Source organism: Cibotium barometz, chromosome 5 (genome assembly GCF_041138505.1).
Source record: "Cibotium barometz isolate CiBa-2024 chromosome 5, ASM4113850v1, whole genome shotgun sequence".
Lineage (NCBI taxonomy): Eukaryota > Viridiplantae > Streptophyta > Polypodiopsida > Cyatheales > Cibotiaceae > Cibotium > Cibotium barometz.
In genome coordinates, this window is record NC_141050.1 from 24,549,896 (window position 1) to 24,567,731 (window position 17,836).

The 17,836-nt window shown below is 37.2% G+C and overlaps 1 protein-coding gene across 1 annotated transcript; it reads right to left on the bottom strand.

Moving 5' to 3' along the window:
• Positions 1 to 13,926: 13,926 nt before the first annotated feature.
• LOC147638256 (putative protein phosphatase 2C 2) lies at positions 13,927 to 17,201 on the bottom strand. The gene is made up of 5 exons (XM_086798171.1): positions 16,337 to 17,201; positions 15,999 to 16,172; positions 15,721 to 15,891; positions 15,057 to 15,236; positions 13,927 to 14,821 (listed from the first exon to the last, which is right to left on the bottom strand). The coding sequence occupies exons 1-5, from the start codon at positions 16,952 to 16,954 to the stop codon at positions 14,549 to 14,551; spliced, it is 1,416 nt and encodes a 471-aa protein (XP_086654297.1). The 5' UTR covers positions 16,955 to 17,201; the 3' UTR covers positions 13,927 to 14,548.
• Between the last annotated feature and the right edge of the window lie 635 nt (positions 17,202 to 17,836).

The following is a 17,836-nucleotide window of genomic DNA, read 5'->3' on the forward strand; positions in this document are numbered from 1 at the left end:
TCTCATCCATTCATTCACATCTATTTGATTCACATTACATCTCATCCATTCATTCACATCTATCTGATTCACATCGCATCTCATCACATCTATTCACATTACATCTCATCACATCTATTCACATTACATCTCATCACATCTCATTTCTATATGCAAGTTTTCAGTTTGATTTTCTTTTGAATACAAGGAGTATTTCTTGAATCAGTATTCCCAAAACTTCTTGATCGGAATTCTGAATTTCATACCAGAATTCCTCGAATTCTATAACCTTGATCCACATATCAATTCGAAGGGTCTCAAACTTAGTTTCAGATTTGGCGGGAGTTTTGAGTGTATTTTTCTAAACTGGTCACACCTTCTTTCCTCGAAACTGACGAAAGAGTTTGGTCTTAGTCATAGTCTGATTCAAGGTTCTAGTTGGATAAGATTTTTCCTGAACTATCTTTCTCGAAAAGGTTTGGTAATTTAGTTACTATTTTACTGAATTTCTTTCTTTGAATATTCACTTAACTGATTTCTAAAATAGTTACGAATTCCAGTGAGGAATAAATAAATCATTTATCTGAATATTTCGATCTCGACAGATTTCATGAATTTTCTTTTTTTACAATCCGTGTGAATATAAAACGATAGAAATTTCTCTCTTAGAGTATTTAATTATTCATTTATCAAATACTCATAGAATTCAAACATGGAATTTAGAGAATTCTAATTTTGATATAAAAATTCTTTATGCATCTATTTATGCATAAAAATCATCTATTTATGCATAAAAATCAACTTCAATGGGAATAACACTTTTATAAAAAAATCGTTTTAGGCATCTATTTATACATAAAATCAAATTTGATAGGAATAACACTTTTAAAATAAAAAGAATTTCTTTATGCATATAAATCAATTTTTATAAGAATAACGCTTTTATAATAATAATAAAATTTCTTTATGCATCTTTCTATGCATAAAAGTCAAATTTAATAAGAATAACACTTTTGTAATAAAAATAATTCCTTTATGCATCTTTCTATGCATAAAAATCAAATTTAATAAGAATAACACTTTTATAATTATAAAAAATCCTTTATGCATCTTTCTATGCATAAAAATCAAATTTGATAAGAATAACACTTTTGTCATTAAAAAAAATTCTTTTATGCATCTTTCTATGCATAAAAATCAATTTTAATAAGAATAACACTTTTTTAATAAAAAAAAATTCTTTATGCATCTTTCTATGCATAATAATCAATTTTAATAAGAATAACACTTTTGTAATAAAAGTAATTCCTTTATGCATCTTTCTATGCATAAAAATCAAATTTAATAAGAATAACACTTTTGTAATTAAAAAAAATTCCTTTATGCATCTTTCTATGCATAAAAATCAAATTTAATAAGAATAACACTTTTGTAATAAAAAGAATTCCTTTATGCATCTTTCTATGCATAAAAATCAAATTTAATGAGAATAATATTTTTATAATAAAAAAATTTTCTTTATGCATCTTTTTATGCATAAAAATTAATTTTAATAAGAATAACACTTTTGTAATTAAAAAAAATTCCTTTATGCATCTTTCTATGCATAAAAATCAAATTTAGTACGAATAACACTTTTGTAATAAAAAAAATTCCTTTATGCATCTTTCTATACATAAAAATCAAATTTAATAAGAATAATACTTTTATACTAAATTTTTTTTTCTTTATGCATCTTTCTATGCAAAAAAATCAATTTTAATAAGAATACACTTTTGTAATTAAAAAATTCCTTCATGCATCTTTTTATGCATAAAAATTAAATTTAATAAGAATAGCACTTTTGTAATAAAAAAATTCCTTTATGTATCTTTCTATGCATAAAAATCAAATTTAATAAGAATAGCACTTTTGTAATAAAAAGAATTCCTTTATGCATCTTTCTATGCATAAAAATCAAATTTAATAATTAATATCAGTGATATCCATGCATATTCATAGGTGAATATGTACATGGAGTAATTAGAATATTTCTTTTAGATGCAAAAATGGTGGGAATTACTCTTTTGGAATAACATAAAAACAAACTTTCTTTTTCACAAAATTTTGGAAAATTTTGCCATAACCTCCTTTGTATGGCTGACCATTTCTCATTTTTATCATTCTTTATTTAACTTAAATTAACCCAAATTAGATTTATAGAACTCTAATCTACACAATTTTGACCATTTTTGGGTCAGTTCAGCTTCCTTTTTGGATCTAGTTTTGAAATAGGAGAGAGGAGAGATGAAAATATCTTATTTTATTGATTAAAAATTGGGGGTAATGATGAGAAAAAGGTGCCTACTTCATGAGGGGAGATCCCCACACTAAGGTGTCAAAATTCAGTTTTTTAATTCTTTTCTTTGGTCCTTAGTCCACTCTTCATCTTATGTGAGCATTTACTAATTTTTGGGGGGGTTTTCTTTTATTTTTCAATTTATCTCTTCCCTACATTTGGATTAATCTTATTAGTCCATAGGAACCTTAATTAGACCATAATCCAAAAATTTCTGAAAATCTGGACCCTTAGGCTAAGGTCCTTTATACCTATTTTCAATTAATTCCAATTGCACATTGGAAAGTTCTTTTTGAATTTCTGTTTCAGAGGAAATCATTTTAGACACTAGGAGGATTTTTATATCAAAAAATATCTCAATTTTGAATTACCTCCCTCTAAACATTTTCTCTCTCCAAGCCAGAACAAGGTAAAACAGGATCTTTCTTTTATTTCAGAGGGGAATAATTATAAGATCAGAAGGGGAGGTTCCTACACCTGCACACCTGAAAAGTTGGAGGGAGGAATCTTACATCCTACCCCACTTAAAAAACGCGAGATGTCCTCATCTCGCAAACTAGAGGACAACTCTTTCCCTTAAGATCCAACTGATTCTGGGGTTCCTTATAGTCTGGTGAACCCAACAGAATTCGGGGATAAAGATCCCTTATATAGAACTCATCATCAAATAACAATTCATTCAGATCATTCATTCATATCCTTAACACAATAATGGTCCATTAGATCAAGATTTCAATATGAACATTCCTCCATGGGAATTTCAATTATACAGGTTTTTAATTTGTCATCCCTTAACTTGATCCACTGGGTCGTCAAGTGTTAACAGTAGTAATTTGTCAGTAAAATCCACTAATCTCATCGTGATTTGCTGAAGTCATTATCTTCATTCCAGTTACGAACATCATCACGGGGACTCGTCCCATTCATCCTCATTGTGGTTTTTCTCAGCTTATACCGTTTCAACTAAAATTCAGGAATCATCATTTTTCAATCAGAATCCAAATCAACTCATCAGTTCTCAACTAGAATTTTAAAATCATATTAACCACATTCGAATTCATCATCTGGATAGCATTTTTGCTTATAATTACAAGGTCTTAGATTTACTCGTTTATACTACCAGCAGTAAAGAGCTGCAGTTATACCCTCGATATATACGGTAGTCAATGGTCCTTGGAATTTTAAGGTAAATACCATCATGTCTAGGCCTCAAGCAAATTAGGGATTCCATACAATTGTGGTACTTCCATTTGAAGACTTAATTACCTATTTATGATTCTTCATTCTGAATATCAATTTGTATGAATTTCATCACATAATTACAATCTTTTATTCTACTTCATAAATTTTTGACATTCCTGGTTTCTCAGTTGATCCACTTTAGCCAATTCGCTCTGATACCAGCTGAAAGATCCCTGTCTCCCTCCGCGCAACGAATTCAAAGGTGCTAGCAGAGCGGAAGTAGCACTTCTTGTGCAGGGCAAGGTCCCTCACTCGGGGCCTCGCCCACGGATATCCGGACAAGAGACTAATCCCTCGGTTCTTCCAAAATCGAACTTGGAAAAAATTCCCTCGCCTGGAAAGCACGGGCGATTCCTCCAGGATAATTTTACTCTAACGTAGTCAAGAGCCTTAAATAACTGAATTGATCTGACCGAACCCGTAAGTCCCATAGTCAATTCAAGGAAAAGACTTGCACTTGGATCATAGAGACCAACGTTTTTTCCTCATTGAGAGGCACAGCCGTTGATTCTTTTCTATAGAACAATTTTCATCCGAGATTTACTTCATCTATCGTACCATAACAGAATTGAGTCTCATTTTAGGGATCCATCAGTCCAGCCTAACCCATCCAGTCCCGTGGGTTAGCCAACCGCCCAACCACTGTAGTGATAGGATCCATTTAAGAATTTGGTTAGGTTTTGTCCCCGGGTAAAGGAAAAGAGTTCCGAGGCCTCCTAGCTGAATATTAATATAAACTTAAAACTAGTCACACCACTTATACACCCAATATGAAATTGCCTTTTTCACAGATTCAGCTGTCTTTAAAACAATTATTTAATGAAACTATAGTATCACTGATCATAATCCTCCAAAATATGCGGTTGAATTCTAATTTCTAATTTTTTCTTCATCGGTGTACCTATGGCATCATTGGCAACCAGAACGCTCACACTAAGGGGCCGTTTCGATAGTTCCTAGCTCATAGTACCCGGTAATATATTCACTTATAAAAATCAGAATGGAATCTCCGTTGAAGATCAGCAAGATCAACCAACAGATCCATATAAAAGAGCCATGGACTCATCCATTGAGGACTAGCAAGATCAATCAACCGGATCCATGCCCGAATTCAGAAAACAACTTTTACTCCTTGTTCCAATATCTTCCACGACGTACGTGTGGGTATCTTCAGCGACCCAGAGCCCGAGCACCGTATGGTCAGCACCCTCTAGGATCCTTCGCAGGTCACCTAGCATTTCACTCATAGGCCGTTTCCTTAGTTCCTCATCCATCATACTGGAAGCTCGCCATTTAAATCGAACCGAGGCTGGTCAAGACCTCGGCCAACCTTGCTACGCGAGACATCCTCCGTTGACTCTCCGTTAGCTGTTGCAACTTTATCAGTTAGGTCTCCACGACCTCATTCACAAGACGGTCAAAATGCTTCCCCAACATTCTTGACATAAAACAATCATTTAAAAACAGGTCATAAATACAATTTCTATAACGAAGTCTCGTCTTTCCACATTGCTCCACATCAATCCTCATTTATTTCACGTATTTCCATTCTCATCACATCATTTTCCATCTCATCACATCTTTCCTCATTTATCCGCATTAGATCTCATCCACTTGCATCTACCCATATCCACTTCTCATCACATCATATTCATTCACATCACATAACATATCTATCCCAATTTACATCACATCTCATTCACTCACATCCCGATTCACATGACATGACATCTCATTCATTCACATCCCGATTCACATCACATCACATATATTCACGTCCATCACATTCATTTACATCCATCACATCACATCACATTCATTCATATCGATCACATTCATTCATATCCATCACATTCATTAATTCATATCCATCACATTCATTCTATCCACATTATATCACATCACTTCTATCCACGTCATACCTCATTCATACACATCTCATCTCATTCATTCACATCCATCCAATCGTTTACATGTACGACTACCCACATCTATTTATACATTCATATCTATCACTTCACATCCACATATATTCATGTCACATAACATCTCTTTACATCACATCACATTCTTTCACATACACATCCACATCCATTCCTTCACATACATCCACATCCATTCTTCACATACACATCCATATCCATTCTTCACATACACATTCACATCGATTCTTCACATACACATCCACATCCATTCTTCACATACACATCCATATCCATTCTTCACATACACATTCACATCCATTCTTCACATACACATTCACATCCATTCTTCACATACACATCCACATCCATTCTTCACATACACATTCACATCCCATATCATTCATTTACATCCTGATTCCCATGACATCACATCTCATTCATTCACATCTCGTTCATTCACATCTCGTTTCACATCACATTACATCTCATCCATTCATTCACATCTATCTGATTCACATCACATCTCTTCACATCACATCTCATTTTTATGCAAGTTATCAGTTTGATTTTCTTTTGAATACAAGGAGTATTTCTTGAATCAGTATTCATAAAACTTCTTGATCGAAATTTGGAATTTCATACCAGAATTCCTCGAATTCTATAACCTTGATCCATAGATCAATTCGAAGGGTCTCAAACTTAGTTTCAGATTTGGTGGGAGTTTGGAGTGTATTCTTCTAAACTGGTCACACCTTCTTTCCTCGAAACTGACGAAAGAGTTTGGTCTTGGTCATAGTCTGATTCAAGGTTCGAGTCGGATAAGATTTTTCCTGAACTATCTTTCTCGAAAAGGTTTGGTAATTCAGTTACTATTTTACTGAATTTCTTTCTTTGAATATTCACTTAACTGATTTCTAAAATAGTTACGAATTTCAATGAGGAATAAATAAATCATTTATCTGAATATTTTGATCTCAATAGATTTTCTGAATTTTCTTTTTACAATTCGTGTGAATATAAAACGATAAAAATTTCTCTCTTAGAGTATTTAATTATTCATTTATCAAATACTCATAGAATTTAAACATGGAATTTAGAGAATTCTAATTTTGATATAAAAATTCTTTATGCATCTATTTATGCATAAAAATCAACTTCAATGGGAATAACACTTTTATAAAAAAATCCTTTTATGCATCTATTTATGCATAAAATCAAATTTAAGAGGAATAACACTTTTAAAATAAAAAGAATTTCTTTATGCATCTATTTATGCATAAAAATTAATTTTTATAAGAATAACGCTTTTATAATTAAAAAAATTTCTTTATGCATCTTTCTATGCATAAAAATAAATTTAATAAGAATAACACTTTTGTAATAAAAATAATTCCTTTATGCATCTTTCTATGCAAAGAAATTAAATTTAATAAGAATAACACTTTTATAATAAAACAAATTCCTTTATGCATCTTTCTATGCATAAAAACCAAATTTAATAAGAATAACACTTTTGTAATAAAAAAATTCCTTTATGCATCTTTCTATGCATAATAATCAATTTTAATAAGAATAACACTTTTGTAATAAAAAGAATTCCTTTATGCATCTTTCTATGCATAAAAATCAAATTTAATAAGAATAACACTTTTGTAATAAAAAGAATTCCTTTATGCATCTTTCTATGCATAAAAATCAAATTTATTAAGAATAATACTTTTGTAATAAAAAGAATTCCTTTATGCATCTTTCTATACATAAAAATCAAATTTAATGAGAATAATATTTTATAATAAAAAAATTTCCTTTATGCATCTTTCTATGCATAAAAATCAATTTTAATAAAAATAACACTTTTGTAATTAAAAAAATTCCTTTATGCATCTTTCTATGCATAAAAATCAAATTTAGTAAGAAAAACACTTTTGTAATAAAAAAATTTCCTTTATGCATCTTTCTATACATAAAAATCAAATTTAATGAGAATAATACTTTTATAATAAAAAATTTCCTTTATGCATCTTTCTATGCAAAAAAATCAATTTTAATAAGAATAACACTTTTGTAATTAAAAAAATTCCTTCATGCATCTCTCTATGCATAAAAATTAAATTTAATAAGAATAGCACTTTTGTAATTAAAAAAATTCCTTTATGCATCTTTCTATGTATAAAAATTAAATTTAATAAGAATAACACTTTTGTAATAAAAAAAATTCCTTTATGCATCTTTCTATGCATAAAAATCAAATTTAATAATTAATATCAGTGATATCTATGCATATTCATAGGTGAATATGTACATGGAGTAATTAGAATATTTCTTTTAGATGCAAAAATGGTGGGAATTACTCTTTTGGAATAACATAAAAACAAACTTTCTTTTTCATAAAATTGTGAAAAATTTTGCCATAACCTCCTTTGTATGGCTGACCATTTCTCATTTTTATCATTCCTTATTTAACTTAAATTAACCCAAATTAGATTTATAGAACTCTAATCTACATAATTTTCTTAATTCAAGAGAGTAAACAATAAGAAGAGTTTAATTAATCCCTTAGTTAATCTTTCTAGGATTGAGAAAGGTTGGAATGTAAAGAAGAGAAGGGGGTGGTCTTTTTATCAAAGGCACAGCATTTGAATTTAATTCAAACATCTGCAAAACATAAAAATCAAGAAAACCATAGATTTTTCATTAAACAAGTAAGAAAATTAGCTTACATGGAGCTTGTAAGCTCTCCTTTAGCTTGAGGGATTGAGGGTTCTACTCTTGTTTGAAGCAAGAGTGGCCACCAATTCACTTTGGAGAGGATTAGGCCAAAAACAATTGAATTATTAAAAAATTCAATGTAGATAGCTCAGGACAGGAGTAGAGTAACAGTGCATACACCATTAAGCTTTTACAAAGGGGGAGGCTTCTATTTATAGGAAAAGTGAGCCTCTAACCAAGAAAATTGATTCTAGAATTTTCCAGATCAGTTTGGTCAATTTTTGACCATTTTTTGGTCAGTTCAGCTTACTTTTTGGATCTAGTTTTGAAATAGGAGAGAGGAGAGATGAAAATATCTCATTTTATTGATTAAAAATAGGGGGTAATGATGAGAAAAAGGCGCCTACTTCATGAGGGGAGATCCCCACACTGAGGTGTCAAAATTCAAAATTATAATTCTTTTCTTTGGTCCTTAGTCCACTCTTCATCTTATGTGAGCATTTACTCATTTTTGGGGGGGTTATCTTATGTGAGCATTTACTAAATTTTTTGGGGAGGGGGGTTCTTTTATTTTTCAATTTATCTCCTCCCTACATTTGGATTAATCTTATTGGTCCATAGGAACCTTAATTAGACCATAATCCAAACATTTCTGAAAATCTGGACCCTTAGGCTAAGGTCCTTTATACCTATTTTCAATTAATTTCAATTGCACATTGGAAAGTTCTTTTTGAATTTCTGTTTCAGGGGAAATCATTTTAGACACTAGGAGGATTTTTATATCAAAAAATATCTCAATTTTGAATTACCTCCCTCTAAACATTTTCTCTCTCCAGGCCAAAACAGGGTAAAACATGATCTTTCTTTTATTTCAGGGAGGGGAATAATTATAAGATCAGAAGGGGAGGTTCTTACACCTGCACACCTTCAAAGCTGGAGGGAGGAATCTTACATTATGTATCTCTCATGTCTGACTGGTATGGCTCCTTCTCTTAAATTGATGCTGTGCTGGAAGAATTTGGGGTCAATGCCCTCCATGTCCTCATACGACCAAGCAAAGACGTCTTGGTATTCTTTCAGTAAGGACGCCAACTCTTGCTTGAATTCTTCTTCCAGTTCCAGACTAATCGTCATAGGCTTTTCTTCTTTTTCATCTCCCAAGTTCACATGTATTTTGTTTGGGTCACTTCCGTGGCATTTTTCTTTTGGTTCTCTTTTTGCTTCTACACCTAATCACGGATTTCTTGACTCTCTTCATCTTGCTCCAGATTCCGAGCCAATTTAATTTCTTATGAGGCTTTCTCCTGCATGGTTTTGCTCAGTTTTGTTTTCCTTGAGCCCTCTGGTTTTGCGAAATCTGATTCTTTTTTCTTCATGAAACCTACTCTTAGTAGTATGTCAATTTCTTCTTTCTTGACCAATTTCTCAAACTCCTCTTCAGTTTTTGCCTGCTTTGTACTGATTGTTGCATGGATGTCTGACTTAAGCCCTTGGACAAACTAATATGCAACTATTTGCATATCGAGGGTCGGGTTTGTTCCGCCACTCTCAGCAATTTTGTTTTATAGGCCTCTACATCCATGTCTTCTTGTCGGAGTTCTCTGATTTGATCACAGAGTTGAGTTGCAGATTTTATCTTGTGGAATCTCCCCAGATTTTATCTTGTGGAATCTCCCCAGAAAAGCAATCATGACCTCTTCATAAGCCTGGAAATGGTTGTCTTGGTATCTTGATACCCACTCCGTGGCTCTCTCTTTGAAGGTGTTCATGAAAGCATCTCTACGGATTTCACTCAGCTCTGGTTCTTCCAAATCCTGAGGTCTTACCACTTTTTAGTATTGCTCAAACCTCCTTACATGCAGACCTGCATCTTCCCCTTTCTCTCTTGAGAACAACGGGAAATTTTTGGCTAATGATGCCATGGCTCCCTTAAACCTTTTTCGAGGGTTTTGTTGTTGTGGTTGTTCTTCCTGGTTTTGTTGCTCCACCCTTCTTGGCCTTTCTGGACTTGGACTGTGCACAGCTTCTAGCTCTTGGCACTCCTTTTCTTGGTCCAAATTGTGCTTGAAACCTGACTCTCCCTCTTGCTCATGTGTGGTTGTAGAAGTTCCCGCACTATCTTCCTAGTTGGAATGGTGCAAGACACTCCCAGCTGCTGCGAGCTTCCTAGAGGTTTCTTGGAAGGCATTACTTATCCTTAGGTTCACAATCATGTGGAAGGCATGCCTGACTCCATTTTTACTGGTTGGGTTGTGTGGTGGAAGGTTCTCTGTACTTGCCCAGAAAAGCCCTTCCATGTTATGGCTTCTTCGCAGACTCGTTTTAGGGATCTAATAAAAAACTAGCTTGTGTGGAACCAGAACTTTCTCTCTCAGAGTTTCCTTTGCCTGAAGGTGAAGAATGCTACTTAGCGGAGACTTTTGCTCCGCCGCAATTTTCAAAAAAAAAAATTCAAACTTAGTTGCACAATAGAGGTTTCCCTCAGCACAGGAAGTTTTTCTAGTGGAGTTGCGGTAGATTTTTATCCAGTAGGAAGTTTTCCAGCAGAGTTGCAGTAGAGTGTCCCTAGCAGGATCGCCAGGTGTTTCTCACCAATTTTCCTCTCAACAGAATGGCAAGATAGCGGCCTGAATTAACATACCAGTTAGGCAATGCCGTGGGAGGCGTGTAGCCACCTGCTAGAGCTTTTGCATTTGAACACCAACTCTAAAGTGGTCATGGGGACACAAAGAACACTTCTCCGCTTTAGAACTTCACACACTCTCACTCTGCTCTCACTCCGCTACGTAACTCTCTCACTCTCTTTCATGTGCACAACATGTTTATTACAACACAAACATGTCACTCTTATTCAACACATAACAGAGAGTACACAGAGATATAATGAGTGGCAACATTGCTCTTTGTTTAATGTATTACTTATAGAATTAGTACATGATCACCTACAGAGTAATTGCTCGACACAAGGCTATGACTTCCTAAGAACTATGACTATGTTAGGCTTCACATCACTGGTTGTCAACTACTAGCTGTGAGCTAATTGCAGTATGCAACCATTGCAACCTTCAAACTATGACTATGTTAGGCTTCACATCACTGGTTGTCAGTATGCAACCATTGCAACCTTCAAACTTGTGCATCTTGTGAACCTTGCAGTAGTGACCAGCCATCCTTTTAAGCATCTTGTGAACCTTGCAGTAGTGACCAGCCATCCTTTTAAGCTTAGTCTTCTTGATCTTGGCAACGGCTACGCTGGTGGTTATAGCTTGCCACCTTCACACGTGTAGTACTGAGGTGGTGCTCACGACGTGGAAGGTGGTTCGACTAAGCGTTCTGTTTGCCACTGCGCCACTGGGCACAACAATGCTATCTTATTGTTGGTGGTGGGTGATGGTCCTGCCCTCCCCTTGAGGGGTGAACTGAGTGAGTCTACATACTGATCATGTCTCCCTAGTCTTACACCTTGAGGTGCAGGGATAGGAACCCATCAATAGTGGCCCTCTGCCCTATATAATGAATGTTAATTTGATGCAGGAGTTCAACCTGCCTGGTGGGACTAGAATAGCTGAGGCAAAACCTATACACATCTACAAGCTTAGCTGCCACGGCATCAGGGTTGGTCTCTTTCCTAGAAGAGCACCTCATAGAAGAGGAGCACCACGAGGCAAAGGGAGCCCGAATTACAATGAAGGGAACTGCCCCTCCAAATTCTTCTTTCGTGCTGTCCAAAGAAAAGCAGGCTAGAGATGCTATCACTAGGATTGTTGACAATGAAGGTTGCACCCTAGAGAACAACATGCTTTGTCCCATCATATCTCTGCCATTAGTACCCCCGCCCGTCCCTGGTGGAGGAGGGTATCAAACACGAATGGGAGAGTTCCTCTTGAGAATCAACAAACAAGTGCCCCAAGAGAGTATAGGCCTAGTTGGGAGAGCTGGCCATCAGGTCCAGGAGATGACCTGATGGCCAGCTCTCCCAACTAGGCCTACTCCTGGACCTGATGGCCAGCTCTCCCAACTAGGCCTATACTCTCTTGGGGCACTTGTTTGTTGATTCTCAAGAGGATCTTTCTCGGTTTGATGGGTTAAAATATGCATCCAACAAAATGGGAAAGGAGAAATCTCCTGGACCTCATGGCCTGCCAATCGAATTCTATTGGCATTTTTGGGAGCTTATCACACTTCCCTTCCCAATGGGGGCCTCGTAGCTAAGGAGCCATCAATCAAGTTCATCCCTAAGAGAGCTAACAGACTCCACTTAGCATTTTTGCCAAAGCACTGGCACTTAGGATACTTAGGATCAACTACATCCTCCCCGCCAAAGCACTGGCACTTAGGATCAACTACATCCTCCCCAGGGTAGTCAATCCTTACCAGTTTGATGTAGTACAAGGCAGGAAAATTCATGAGGCTATTTTGAATGTATAGTGTGGCATTTGACCATGCACTAGAGACCCCTTACTGTGCTCAACACCTCATACAAGTTTTTTGCCAAAGCACTGGCACTTAGGATCAACTACATACATCCTCCCCCCAAGGTAGTCAGTCAATCCTTACCACTTTGGATTTGTACATGGCAAGGAAAATTCATGAGGCCATTTTGAACGTATTAATGTGGCATTGACAATGCACTCGCTCAAAACATACCCTACATGCTCTTAAACTTGGATCTTGACAAATAGAGTGAGGTGGGACTTCGTGTTGGCTATCATTGAAAAACTGGAGTTTGGAACCAAATTATGTAATTTGGTTCGAACCCTTATGGCCAATGCCCATGCAGTTGTATTGGTAAATGGAACTGTTGTAGTTGGCTCCTTTTTACAGGTTGTGGATATGCTTTGTGAGTTGTCAGGGTCTGTGAACAACTTTTGTCCAAGGTGGAAGCATTGCTACTCTCCTCTGGGAAACCCGAGCCATGGTCAATTAAGTACAGCTAATGGATTAACCATAGATGTGTTATGGGATGCCCTAGTAGAGTAGAGCTTACCTCTGGCAGAGGCTTGATTGGTTCTTGAGAAGACAGATGCATGCCAAAATGACATATTGGAGTTCCAACTCAATTGGCTTTGATGGAGAAGATCACAGTTATCAATCATGTGCTATCCTCCTCATCCATTGTGTTTGTTGCCTCAGTATGCACTTTCAGCAATCAACAACCTGGGATGTAGTGGAAAAACTATTCAGGATCTTTCTATGTTCATCTCCTCAGCACATGATTGAAAAAATTGCATGCTCTCTCTTGACCTCAAGTTGATCTCTTGGTGCCAAGAGATCAAGGAGGACTCAGAGGAGTCCCCCTCTCCCTCAAAGCTAAAGGCTTGGCTGCTACACTCCTTGTCTCCATAGATGGGGACCACCATTGGATGCCTAAAACACCACATCTAGCATAAACAATGAAGGGCAGAAAGCAGCTAGGAACAATTTTTACTCTGAACTTGGTAACAAAAATAACTGCTGATAATCATTCTCAAGGTGTGATATAGAGCTTGCATAGATGGGATGGATGGGTTTGTTTTTCCCTGCATTTATTGTTGGCACTTAAAAAGAAAATTTTAAATAAATAAATAAAAGCAAATTTCAATTAGCATCCTCATGGCAAGGAAATCCCTGGAGGGAGAGTGGACAGACTATTGTAGCCAGGTTGGTCGGCGGAGGGACCCTCTCTTATGGGTCCATTACGTATGCCCACATGTCAAGCCTCACAGTTACCTCATCTCAGAATTCAAGCATGTCGAAGAGGTGGGACAATTTACTTAGATGATCAACGTATCAAGATTTCATTATCATCACCGTGGCATTTTACATGTCTCATTGAGAGGTGTGGCCTGGAACTGAGGTTTGTACACTTCCAAGTTGCAATCCCAGTTCACCCCCCTGCTTTTTTGATCAGTTTTCAGGGCCCAACAGGGCTAAAATTTATGTTATTATTACATTACATGCATTTCCTCTGCTACCAAATTAAGATGGCTACAAAATTGTCTCCCCTTGCATTGAGAGAAAACATCTGATAAAAGAAGCCTTGCAAGAGCACTATCATCACAGTAATATCATCTAGGTTGCCTCCACTGCATGCCTTGTGGATGAGTTTGTTGCATTGTCTTGATCTCTCCGTTAGAAAGGATAGCCAGATGGTGCTTTTGAGCCTTGCATGCATGGACTTGTTTTGTTGTAGTTGGATTCAAACCTTGTGCCTCTACTACTGCATGCCTTGTGGATGACCGACCTTGTTGCATGCATTTGTCTTGATCTCTCCATTGTCTTGCTTGTCTGGGCCACTAGAAAGGATAGCCTGATGGTGCTTTTGAGCCTTGCATGGACTTGTTGTAGTTGGATCCAAACCTTATGCTTCGATAAATCAGGCAATGGAGAAGCCTTGCAGGAGCACTATCATCACAGTAATATCATCTAGGTTGCCTCTACTGCATGCCTTGTAGATGAGCTTGTTGCATGCATTTGTCTTGATCTCTCCATTGTCTTCCTTGTCTTGGCCACTAGAAAGGATAGCCTGATGGTCTTTTTGATCCTTGCATGGACTTGTAGTTGGATCCAAAACTTGTGCTTTCTCTATTGACACATCTAAGTCAAGTAAGACCTCCCTAGCACAATCAACAGCTTCTTGATCACTCACCTGCAATTGAGACAGCATTAACAACAATTAGAAGAATTCTTGCTAAAAAAAACATGAGAACCTCAGGTATTGCAATCAATCCATCTTGTGTTTCTACACAAGCGCATGTGCGCGTGCACACACACACACATATACATGCATACAAACAGATGAGGTGGACAAAAAGGAGTGAAAACAAAAAATGATGATTTCAATAATACTCCAAACATTGAATATGCTTATGCCGGTTTTTTACCTTGTCCCACAGACCATCTGAAGCCAGGATTAAAAACTCGCAGTCGTGGGTGATGTCAAGCTTCTTAACTTCTGGCTCTGCAGAAACCCACTGCTTCAAGTTCATGTCTCCAAAACCCCTTGTTACAGCCAATGTGCCTTGTACCCGCCACACTCCACTGAAGCAGTCCACATAGCCCCCCTGTTAACAACATCACACACAAAACCGTCAAAGATTTGTTCAATCATTATATTGATGTTGATTTGACATGAAATAGAGTTCATTATATCAATTACATCCCATAAAACTGCATCCCATAATGTCGGTTTACATAGGAAACCATCTAATTGCCCTTAATGTTGTGATGCTGGTTGACATGATTAACAGTTCATTATCTTGATAACCCACAATGTTGATGTTGTTTGATATCATTAACAGTGGGTTGGATATACTGGCAATGACTAGATAATGCACTATTAATCATGTCAATTAACATCAACATAAAGGATGGTTTGTTTGGGTAAACAAACATTATGGATGCATGCAATGTTAAATCATGTTGACAGACGTGAGCATTAATTGTTTATGTAAATTAACATCACAATCGAGGGTATAATTAGCAGAATGATAAATCCAGTGGCTAATTATGTACCTAATGGTGATTAAAGTATGCTGTAATGCTTACCAAATTTTCTATTCTTTGGCGTTCCTCGTCATTGCTGGCTCGGTGAACGGTGGTGAGGGCCTCAGCTTTGCCATCTCTACACAAAACCGCCTTACAATCACCAGCGTTGGCAACCACCAACTGCCCTTCCCTAACAAATGCAGAGACTGAGCAAGTCCCACTGCTCACACGCTGCAAAAAATTAATAAAAAGAAAGTTTATTATATAAAATTATAATGTCAATATCGCCAAATTTGCATGATAATGATTCTCTCTCTCACACACGCACACACACATACTTTGGCAAGAAATTCTGAATCTGTGGCCTTGTAGCCTGCCTGCATTGCATCTTCCAAGCTTTCTTTCCCACCCTTCTGGCTTTCAATTGCCATAGCAATGTGTTGGCCAAGGTTTTCTGCTGCAAATTTTGCTGCATTTTTGCCTCCATGCCCATCAAAAACTCCAAAGAAAGCCTGCTCAGCCCAAAACAAACACAAATTTAATAAAGAAAAACTGGGAAAATAAAGAAAGAAAATGGCTTCTCTCTTCGAAGAGAAAGAGAATTCTCATTAATTGAAACGAACTGCCCTCTGTGAAAAATAACAAGCAATCTCTGTGTGTGTGTGTTGAAAATTACCTGGTTGAGCTTCCCTTGGAAATTTGTGGTTGCTGTGTGCGCATCTTCCATGCGATCTTTCCTTCCTTTTTTAGCAGAGACTCCAAAGAGGGGGGCTTCATAGCTATGGATTTCTGAGCTCAAAGCTTCCTGTTCTAGTAACTCAAACTGTTTTGCTTTGCCGAATGAAGCCAATTTTGCAGACTCTGGTATGGCCAATTTCGCAGGCCTTTTCCTTTTGAGAGGGGAGAAGCCTGGCGCAGAAGGACCCACAGCATTAATAAGACCCCCATTCTCCCCACCGTTTGCATGTATCTTGCCTGTCTTTTCCCTGTTTTCTTTGGAAGCTTTCCTTGGAGATGCAAAGCTTGATTGCTGAAATGCCTTGTTCAGTGAATTTGGCGGAGGATTAACAGGCTTATTGTGCAGCAAATCTGTAAGTACAGGCCTTAAGGGGGCAGGAGAACGAGAAAAGGAGGAAGGAAAGTGAGGAGAAGGGGTAGTGGGGAATGCAAATGAGAGGGGGTGATGAAGGATTAGGTCATGTTCGTCAAGATTAGGTCTATAATTAGTAATGAGGTTAGCATTAAGCATGTGGAGGGAAGGGGAGAGTTGGGGGAAGGGGGAAGCACAAGACATGGCGATGGTGCGGCTAAGCGAAGCCAATTAATTTGTAATCGTGGGCAGATAGTTGAGAGAGAGAGGGAGAGAGAGAGAGAGAGAGAGGGTGGAGCGTAATACAAGCTCTGGTCAAGCTAAGCGAGGCTCATATATGGGGCGTGTGAGAAGACGGAAGACGAGGTCCGACACGGTATTGGGTTTTTGACGGTGCCCAAATATACGATTTTTAGGCGGCGGACTTTTTCTCAACGTCGCCCCTGGCGCCCTGCGTCTTACGAAACGTCACACCCCGGCAGTCGGATCCGTCGCCGGCCAGTCAATCGCCCTATACGTGTTCAACGGTCAAAGCAACGGCATAGAGAGCTGCCGTCTCCCTTTGTGACACGTGTATGCGGTAAAAGCGTAGCTGGCCAACGGCTGTCTTCCTACCTCTCACACTCGCCACGTACCCCTTGCACGCCGCTTTCAGTTACTTTTTCTGTCTGTAGCACGACCACTCTTTGACTCACTCGGCAAATTGCCTACGTGGCAAAAATAATTCACTTTGTCACTTGTAAGAAGAACGGGCCACGAAAAACTTTTTTTCTCAACCAATGGAAAAAAGCAACAGGTTGGAAAAACCTCGGTTTTATTACAAAAAAAAAAATAAGAAATTTGCCGGTTCTATAACTAAAACTCATAAAAATTGAAGACAAGCCCAAAATTTGATCGGGATTTTTGAATTTCAGCCGGTGAAAAAAAAACTAAATGTCGGTTTTTCGTCGTGAACACTGAGTTTGTTTTACAGGCGTGCGATGGGCTGGTTAGGAACGTGGAGGCCCCGAGTACGAGCCCTACTCACCACATCGTTGGCACGATTAAGCCCGGCGGGCTGAAATTTTCCCATTCACTACCAATTTC